Source organism: Podarcis bocagei (genome assembly GCF_964188305.1).
Source record: "Podarcis bocagei genome assembly, chromosome: 2".
Classification (NCBI taxonomy): domain Eukaryota; kingdom Metazoa; phylum Chordata; class Lepidosauria; order Squamata; family Lacertidae; genus Podarcis; species Podarcis bocagei.
Genome location: NC_138126.1, coordinates 54,235,389 through 54,245,278, shown reverse-complemented (window position 1 = coordinate 54,245,278; position 9,890 = coordinate 54,235,389). Strand labels below are relative to the sequence as shown.

The 9,890-nt window shown below is 42.0% G+C and overlaps 1 protein-coding gene across 1 annotated transcript in view; it reads left to right on the top strand.

Moving 5' to 3' along the window:
• ATG7 (autophagy related 7) overlaps positions 1–9,890 on the top strand; it is a gene marked incomplete at its 3' end in the record, with an annotated part of 44,398 nt that continues 34,508 nt past the window's right edge. The window contains exons 1-8 of the mRNA XM_081180634.1: positions 1–512; positions 2,281–2,335; positions 3,846–3,963; positions 5,114–5,191; positions 5,832–5,948; positions 6,684–6,833; positions 7,792–7,880; positions 8,601–8,722. Of these exons, the coding sequence (XP_081036760.1) occupies positions 335–512; positions 2,281–2,335; positions 3,846–3,963; positions 5,114–5,191; positions 5,832–5,948; positions 6,684–6,833; positions 7,792–7,880; positions 8,601–8,722 (907 nt within the window). The 5' untranslated portion in view covers positions 1–334. The remainder of the gene's footprint in view (positions 513–2,280; positions 2,336–3,845; positions 3,964–5,113; positions 5,192–5,831; positions 5,949–6,683; positions 6,834–7,791; positions 7,881–8,600; positions 8,723–9,890) is intronic.

Below are 9,890 nucleotides of genomic sequence, written 5' to 3'. Positions count from 1 at the left end.
TGTTCTGCGCTGGCGGCTGCCCCGCGTTCATAGAGATAAAGAAAGCTCCCTCACGGCCTTTCCGCTTCAAAGGTTCTAAACTTCCGTGGCCCTGCGCGCATGTCACGAGGCGGGACGAAGATGGCGGCGCTTTGCGGAGACGGCGGCGGCGGCGGCTTCCGGTGTCCGGCGATCCGTTGAATAGGCGAAGCGAGGAAGTTAGTTCCGGAGGAAGGCTGCTCCCGCGGGTGAGAAGTTAACCCTGTTTCTTGGTTTGCGCAGCTCTCGAACCCTGTGCTGTTCACTCTTGCGCCGTGAGTTCCATAGACGTCGCTGAAGCAGCAGCAGCAGCAGAATGACGAGCGAGGGTAACGAAACGCGGAACCCCGCGGAAGGTGGACCCCCCAAACTGCAGTTTGTCCCCTTCAGCAGCGCCTTGGACGCTGGCTTTTGGCATGAGCTGACCCAGAAGAAGCTCAATGAGTACAAGCTCGACGAGACCCCCAAGGCGATCAGAGGCTATTACTATAATGGCAAGTACACCGTGGGCCGTTTCTCTTCTCCGGGCGTGGGTGGGAGGGATTGTTGACCCCAGTAATAGTGGTTCATGCTGCTGGATCACGCCCTGCGCAGGTTAAAGGCAGATTCTCAATATGCTGAGGACGTGTGTGATGGCGAAATGAAGCAATTATAGCATTGCTTCACTACGCGAAGTGTAACCTGCTCCTCCTGCGCATGTTTACTCTCGAATTCCGCGGCATAGGATATTGTACCCAACCCCACACATTTCATTCGGAGTAAGACCCACTGAACTGAGCGGCAGTTAACTTTTGAGCCAAACGTGCATAGGATCTCGGGGTTTTCAGTTGATGCGGATGCTTTGTGGGGCCCCCTGCAGAGGCTTCAACTTCAATGTCCATGTCACTGAAAAAAATGTACTCATTTATATTTGTATACCGTTTAATCATCAAGACTTCTAAGCAGTGTATATAAAGCAGTATAAAATATACATCAAAATACTGATAAGATCAAATGTTGAAAACAAGCTCCCCTATGTTTTCCCCAAAATACAGTGGTACCTCGGTTTAAGAACAGCCCTGTTTACGAACTATTTGGTTTATGAACTCCGCAGAACCGGAAGTAGTGTCCTGGTTTGCGAACTTTACCTCGGTCTAAGAATGGAAGCTGAACGGTAGAAGGGCACTGGCGGCAGGATGCCTCATTAGGGAAAGCACACCTCGGTTTAAGAACGGTTTCGGTTTAAGAACAGAATTCGGGAACAGATTAAATTCATAAACCGAGGTACCACTGTATAAGTAAAACTGGCGGTTTGAAAATATATAAAATAAAATGGTATGTTGAAATTCATGCAATAATTAACAAAGCTTTTAGAAGGCACCAGAAGCAATAAACGTGTTTGACTAATATCAATGGGCAGGGAGTTCCAGACGGTAGCGATTGCCACACTGAAAGATCTGTTCCTTGGAAGCATGGAGCAAACATGACGTGGCCCTTGTAAAACTGTCTGTTCTGCAGATTGAAGCAGTCTGTTGGGCATATAGGGAGAGTAAAGTGATCCCTCAAATAAACTGACCCTAAACACTTGAGAACTTATTCTAGCAAAGAAGTGCCATGTCCCTGCACTGCAACAACACAGTCCCAAGTCAAGTCTGTGGAAGTCTTTTTGCACTCAAACTTAAGCCCCTTATGTTTTATCTAAGCTTAGGAGCCTACTTGCTCTGGATGACAGGAGTCTGTGGGTACTGATAGACAAATTTATTTCTGTTTCTCCTATCTGGAACAGAGAAATAGGAAGTACTTCATAGTTATTTTCTGTTAACTCCTTTCCTCTTTCTTGAACAGCTGGTGTTTCACTCTTCCTCCATTAATGTGTGAAGAAGCCCACTGACTGCATACCACTGCCTCTTCAAATTGAACAGAAAAAAATTACAACCCCAAATTATTTATATAGGCTATCTACTTTACCTTATAGTGGTGGGTGGGTGGGTGGGTGGAGGAGGGGGGAAGGAAGCAGAAATACGTCCTTTTCTATCACATTGTCCTTCATACAATACTTCTGTGAAATGGGGAACCAGTTATGAAACCACCATATGAAGAAAGAATATCTTGTGAGGAAAGCGCATATATACTCGGTCATTAAGCAATCTTATGAGGGAGTATATTAAGATTGTTCCTTGTCTAGCACACAATGTTGCTTCCCTTATGGGAAAAATGTACCATCAAACATATACCCATAGATACAGCCATTCTAAAAAACTTTTTTTTCGTTTGTTCTTCTAGGAGATCCTGCTGGTATGCCAGCTCGTTTAACACTGGAATTTAGTGCTTTTGATATGTAAGTAATTTAAATGGTTCCTATGTTATCTTTATTTCTCTACTTTATTTCTCCGCTTGCAAGCAGCCACTATGGCTTGACATATGATTTCATATGTAGCAATATCTGTGCTGTTCTTTTTAGATTTTTTTCCATTCTGGATCCTCACAATGCTGACATTGCATTAGAGCAATTCCATTTCTCCCACACCATCCTACTTTGCCTCCTAGTACCCCAAAAAATCAAGACTTCTTTTTTTTTTAAGAACTACAATGGCCCTGCAAAAACGCTTATGTGAGAATGCTTTTTTGCACACCATTCCTCATTTACTGGTTTTAATGACGCTTAGGTGTTGTCCTTTTCACTTTTACTACACCCCATCCTATCATTTGGTAGCATGGTGGGAAAATGTTTCTCAGCATTGGAATTCTGAATGAAATTTTAATATATAAACAGAAAACAAAGGACTGTCAGTACCTTTTCACGTGCACATGAAGGCAGAATGAATTTGTGGAGAGGAGAGGAAGTGTGACATAACAAGTGTTCCATAAAACTGAGGTCCCTGAATTAAATGCATGGTTCCTGCTAGATACAAGCTGTGCATCCAAGTGATGGGGGATTAGTGATCAGGCAGGGATATAAAGGAACAGGTGTCATTGAGGTATCCTGGACCCAGATTGTTAAGAGCCCTGTAAACTCAAGAAAAATCCTTGAACATTGTCAGAGGAGCAGGGGGAGTCACTTCAAATGGTCAGTAGGAAAACAAAAATGTTTGATGAGCATTACTATGTAATGAGTGTGGCATTCTAGAGATAAAATGATCTATGGTTTTTGTGACTTCCAGTAGATTAGCATGAATTTTGAATCCATGCCTTTTAACATGTCAGATGTGGTTTTTAAAGCCCCATCCCAGCTGTAAAAAGAGGACATGCATCTCTACTTTTGAAAGAGGATCCATGGTCCTATTCCTCTTTTCGACATAGTTTGACAAACCAGGTGGAGATTCTGCAAAACTGAAGAACAGTGGCCGTAGGCATAACTGTTTGCATTCTGTTTCTGGTTGGAAATGTGCCTCACTCAGTTTCTGGTTCTTCTCCCATAGCTATATTTTTATGAGACATCTAATCCAACTTCTGTTCCTTTTCCCTCTGCGGCTGAGATCCATGCAAATAAATGTTAGATGAGTTTGAAATTGTTCTGGTTTGGATATGCAATGTATATTGATCGGGGTGGGGGAACCTGTGGTCCTCCAAATATTGTGGAACACACAGTTGCCATCAGCTTCAGCCAGTATGGGCAGTGATCAGGGATGATGGGAGTTGTAGTTCAGCAGCATCTGGGTGGTCCATGGGTTTTCCACCACCCAAGCCTACGTTGCAGCCTTGCAAAACTGAATTAAAATATCCAGTTTTTCATAGTTTATTTCCAGATCTTTGGGGGGAAATGTGCAGAGTACCAATAGCTCTGGTTTGTGTTAACACCATAACAAATACTGGAATATAGTTGGAAGAGTTTTTGTCTTTTTCCTTAGGAATGCCCCAACACCAGCACATTGCTGTCCTGCTATTGGAACATTGTATAACACCAATACTTTGGAAGCATTCAAATCCTGTGATAAGAAGCTTCTTCTTGAGCAAGCCGCAAATAAGGCAAGATAAAAGTGTTACTATTGGAAGCCGCTTTTGAAAACAGCACTGAAACTGTGGCAGTGGCGAAAAGGACCTATGAAGTTGTGATCCTGGAAGCTATTTACAATGTGATCCTGTACATGCTTATTTTGAAGAGAGCTCCGCTGAGTTCCAGAATACTTACTCTCAAGTTGAGTGTGTGCAGGATTTCATTATTTGTTTCTCAGGCTCACTTCAGGAATGAGATTAAGCAACTTCAGTGCCATATATTGCCAGGAAATTGTATGTCGTGTGGTATTGGCTTTGGTGACCTGTTTTGATGCTATCCAAGGAGTAGGAAAATAAAGGCTAAGATGACAAATATCAACACAGATTTTTGACAAATATCAACACAGATTTTTGAGTTTATTGCCCTCTGTCCTCCTATATGGCAAATATTATACCATTGGGAAGCAAATACATTAACCAATATATCCACTATTTCAAGGAACTTTTATTTAAGCATTTAGTGCCTTCCCACTAAGTTCATTGGGCTCAATCAAGGATTGTGGCCTAATTGATGCAAATGTTATGCCTGTACTGTACTCATAAGCTGGTTTAATTCTGAAGGTTTTTTTCCTGAAATAACTTGATCATTTGTAGCTTTGTGAGAATGCTGAGAATTCTAATGGCAATATTATAATGAAACCTTGACTGTTAATGCTGTTTAAATTTGCAGTGTAGGAATGCCCATGTATTTGGCCTTGTAAAGAATGTAGATTACTGTTACACGGTTTTCGAAATACCTTTTATATTTCTAGCATATGCTGTTGGGAGAGATCAGGGGTCTCTCTAGGCCTTTGCATTTGAAATAAATTTCAGATGCAGCATGAAAGTGAAAGCTCTCCATGGGAGAAATTCAGATGCACAAAGAAGAAAAGAGAGCAGTCCACAGAATTACATGTGTTCTCCCCATCCAAAATGAATTCTTTCCCTGTTCAGCATTATGTATGATTATCGTTCACCTGCATGCTCTGACTAAGCTAACATTAGTCCATTTATTTAAGTAAGTCTATTCTGACTTGGTGGCATAAAACATATAAGAACAGTATATGTTAATATTGTTGCAATGATGAGACAAATTCTAATACTTTCCTTTACTGATGATTTTCTTCTTCTTTTTTACTGTTAGATATGGGATGCAATAACATCAGGGACTGCTGTTGAGAATCCTGTCTTATTGAACAGATTTATCCTATTAACATTTGCTGTGAGTAAATTGTTTTTTTTATTTAAAAAAAATTCTAGATGATTCACAGCTAAAAACAAAGCATTTGCCTAATAGTCAACAAAGACTAGCTGATGGGTCATGAATCTAATGCGCCCAGGCTGAAATGTCAGGTTTACACTGCAATCTTCTGTGATTCCTGGAAAGGAATCTTCTGTCTGGAAATATCCCTTGCTATCCCTGACATATAGAAAAATGAGAGCAAGTGGTACTTTCTAATTTATTAAGGACCTAGTTTTGTACTGTATACGAAAATGTTGTGCGTCACTGTAAAAGCGATGCCACAGTGAATGTGATGGCTCCTAATTTTGATTTTACAGAATTTGGTTCCTAGAATCCTATTCCTAATTGGCATTTTGTAGCCTATGCTGGCTTAAAAGTTTTTTATGCTTCCCCTCTGCTATTCTCTCTGTGCATGTCAGTGAAATGTAGTTTATGGCAGTACCCAGTTGTCTGACATTGCATGGGTACATTGGGCACGCTGCATTATGCATTCGCTAAATGGCTAATTTGAATAGTAATCATTGGATCAAACAACTATTTCCAAGCTATTACGTTTTGCAGTTATTTCATTATTGTAGTTTTAAAATGTTCTAACGTGTTTATACAATTTCCTCCTTAGGATTTGAAGAGATATCGTTTCTATTACTGGTTTTGTTACCCTGCACTTTGTCTCCCAGAAGGTATCCCTTTGATTCAGCAGCCTGTGTGCCTAGGTGCAAAGTTCTCAGCTACTCAGGTATTTTTTAAAAAACAACAACAACACTAACCTAAAACTTTTAGGACTTTTTTGTTGTCAGAATGGTTTATTCATTGTAGCACTAAGTGGGGTATGCGTGCATGGAACAAGGTCTGTTCATTCAATGGGATTTACCCCCCATTCTCCTCCCATGTACCTCCTAAACCTGTTTTGGGTTTCCCTCCAATCCTCCAGAACTGCTTTAGAGGCAGGGAAGGGGCATGCAGAGGGAAGGAGGGAAGTCCCACTGTGTGATCTAACCTTGTTCCTTGCACACCACGACTTAGTTGAATCCCACCCATTACTTCTTTATTTATGGAACTCCATTCCTGTATGTGGTACTTAAAGGAGAACCTCTGGGTTTCCTAAGGCCACATTCCTTCGCCCCAGGCAATAACCCTCACCAACACTGCTTCATGTCCTTCAGCCCTACTGTTGGGCTGTAACATATCCTTAAACTGTGAAAATGCCTCTTGTTTTCCTGGATGGAAAGTGGAGAGAGGGATGTCCTCTGCCTTCTGTGTGGTTGTGATGTGTAGAACAGGTGACAATATTGTTCCTGAGTGCCTTTGTCACTGCTGTTGAGCACATAGGTGGCCTTGGTACACTAGTGACCTGTATGTGATGAAATGGGTTGGTGGCTAGACCTCAGGTGGTGGGAATCTCAGTCTGAACTAAGTAGCATTTAAGAAACAACACTGAATTGAGCAAGCCTGTGTTCTGTCTTCGTTTTAGATTGAAGCTCTCCAGAATGCATATGATGAACTTTGTCAGAAAGAAGGCCTTACAGCTCTGCCTTTTTTTCTAATCAAGTACCACGACGATTCTGTTCTTGTCTCCTTGCTCAGAAACTGGGACGACTTCTTTTCTGATCCCAAGGAGAAGGTAAAACCCACCCTGAACACAAGATTCTCTATTGCAATTCTCATTTACACCTTTGACTCCATTTACTGGCTTCACAGGACATGAAAATAATTCCTAGATCCATAAGCTTTTTCTTGATGAGGGTGGGAGAGGAGAGCAGGTTAGTTGGATATCTGAAAGAGGATTTTACGTAGGTTAGTTGGGTGTCAGACTTTTCTAAGTGCTGGAGGTCACTTACTTTACCTTGCTGTGCTCAGATGCTTTATGGCTTTGCTTCAGCCTAGCTCTGATGCCATAAGTCAGGCATGGCCAAACTTGGCCCTACAGATGTTTTGGGACTACAACTCCCATCATCCCTAGCTACCAGGACCAGTGGTCAGAGATGATGGGAATTGTAGTCCCAAAACATCTGGACGGCCAAGTTTGGCCATGCCTGCCATAACTGAACCAGCTTCTGGGGTAAAATGGCTCAGAACAACTGAATGTTGCAAGATAAGAGAAGAGGCTGGATTTTGCTCCTTTCTCTCTTGCACACTAGGAAGTAGCCCTCCCTTCCTCCTTTTTAAATAAAAGGGAAGGCATGTTTAATAACAGACTCCTCTAGTCATTAGCCAACTCCATTAATTTAGCCTTTTGACTGGGGCAGCTACTCAGGCACCTGCTGCTGGGTAGGGGTTTCACCACACATCAGGTTTCTTCCCTCTCCTGCCAGCAGATCTGCTTTCTTTACCCAAGATGCTACATGTAGAGCTTGTGTGTTCCTTGATGGTACTTGTCTCGCAAACTGATGAATGTTAAAATGTAAATGGAAAACCGATGTACTGCAAGGTTACAATTGTATATGTTCAGCTCTGTGTCTCTTGCATATTTACAGTTGTACTGTGGTCAAATAAAATTAGCATACAGTACATACTATTAGTATTTAGTAAGTGCTAATCCTCTTGTATTAACTGTTAATGGTATCTTTTTTTCTTTGCAGGTGACAATTGGTGTTTACGATCCCTGTAATTTTGCCCAGTATCCTGGTTGGCCACTGAGAAACATATTGGTCCTGGCAGCACACAGATGGTATTTATTATGATTCCTTAAATGTGGCTTTCCCCATGGCTACAAACTTAAACCCATTTACCTTGAAGCAAGTCCCATAGCTCCCCTTGCCTCCTCAATTTCCAGAAGGTTATCCAGCCCTCTGGATTGGATTTAGTGAGGGGGACAGGGAATCACCAAAAATTGCATTCCTACTCTAGTATGCTGATGGAATCCTTTCATCAGAAGATGAACTGCACTTCATAGTACCCTTGGTTATGGTTAGGATTGGATCTTTCTCTGGAAAGATCACCAAAACATGGTATTAATTTATGAGCTTTGGGATTTTCTACAGTATTGTCAGGGCAAGAGGCTCCTTCAAATTTCAGTTTTGTGTGATAACCCTGAACTGACCTTTGGCTGACCCAATTGTACAATGCATACCAAGAATTTACAAATGAAGATTGCAGTTCTTAATAGCCCTCCCGTTAGGTTCCGTCTATTGAAACAGAGGTGATTCTTCTGCTGTGTGGTTTAGCAGAGCACATTGCTCTCGCAGCTTGCTTCTGGAGCACTTGTTCATCTTGCTGTTCCTTATTACAGTGAATAGGTTTGTCTCTCTAAAATGTATATGGCCTGTTGGACTGTATCCAAATCAAATCCTGCTGGGAAATTTTCTTGGCATCACATTCGGATAATTACCTGTTGTTAATTCTGGCTTTCTGGCTCTGCTGCTGTTACAGAGTTCTTTATTTCTGACAGGGGCAGCCACCTTCATTCTGTTCAAGTGCTCTGCTTCCGAGACAGGACCATGCAGGGAGCAAGAGACATTTCACACAGCACCCTTTTTGAAATAAAGCTTCCACAAGTGACACAGAATTCAGGTAATCAATTTGGACGGGTGGGGCTCTGTGTCTAGTGAAATGTGGTCAATATTCCTCCTTGGGAGATTTTTTTCCTCTCCATCATGCTGTGATGATGAAAACAGTGTGGTACTCATCCCTGACTTTGTATGTTAAAAGCTGCTATCAGTAAAGGCTTCTTCAGTGAAAAGTCCTTGGAAGGTGCCCATCCTCTCTAAATCGTATGCCAGTTTTGAAAGCGTTTCCTGTACTTGGAAACCATTTATGCCTCTGGTGTTTCCATTATGGTGTACTCATCAACGTAGCTTTTCACAAAAAGCTGTTCAAGAGGAAGGTGGCCTTGTTTCTATGGCATTAATTGCCAGAGATCATGCTAGAGGCAACCAGCTAATAGGATTTGTTTTGGACCTTTCATTTGACTTCATAGTTACCTTCTTTCTTGTGCTTTATTGTCTGAAAAAGGCACACTTGCCGTTCATCCACAACCTTCTGAACCCATCACTTCATTAAGAGGCCTTTTTATTCGCTGCAGAAACATCAGCAAGTCCTGTTCTCCAATTGTATATTGGCTGCCAGGCCAGTTCCAAGGATACAGTGGTGCCCCGCAAGACGAATGCCTCGCAAGACGGAAAACCCGCTAGACGAAAGGGTTTTCCGTTTTTCAATGTGCTTCGCAGGACGAATTTCCCTATGGGCTTGCTTCGCAAGACGAAAATGTCTTGCGAGTCTTGAGATTTTTTTTCACTTCCCCCCCTTTTTCTAAGCCGCTAAGCCTTTAATAGCCTTTTAGCAGCTAAGCCGCTAAACCTTTAATAGCCGCTAAACTGCTAATAGCGCTAATCTGCTAAGCCGCTAATAGGGTTGCTTCGCAAGACGAAAAAACCGCAGAATGCTGTCCCCAAGAAGGCTCACCTAGCACCTTCATTACATTTCTTAGGTGCCAGGCGCAAACATTCCTCTTCTCCCAGGCCTTTGGATAATTAAGAAATCTATGCCCTTTTAAACTCTGGGTTTTCGTTTGTTACTACCTTGTGTATTTTTGTGTTTTTGTATTGTAATCCTCAGATGGAGTGTGGTATAGAAATTTAATAAATAATATAAACAAACAAACAACCAGTTCAGTTGGCCTTTTTGTGTGGAAAGGGGGGGTAGGGGGAAAACCCCCATCTTGTCTGCCTCAGGCAGAAAA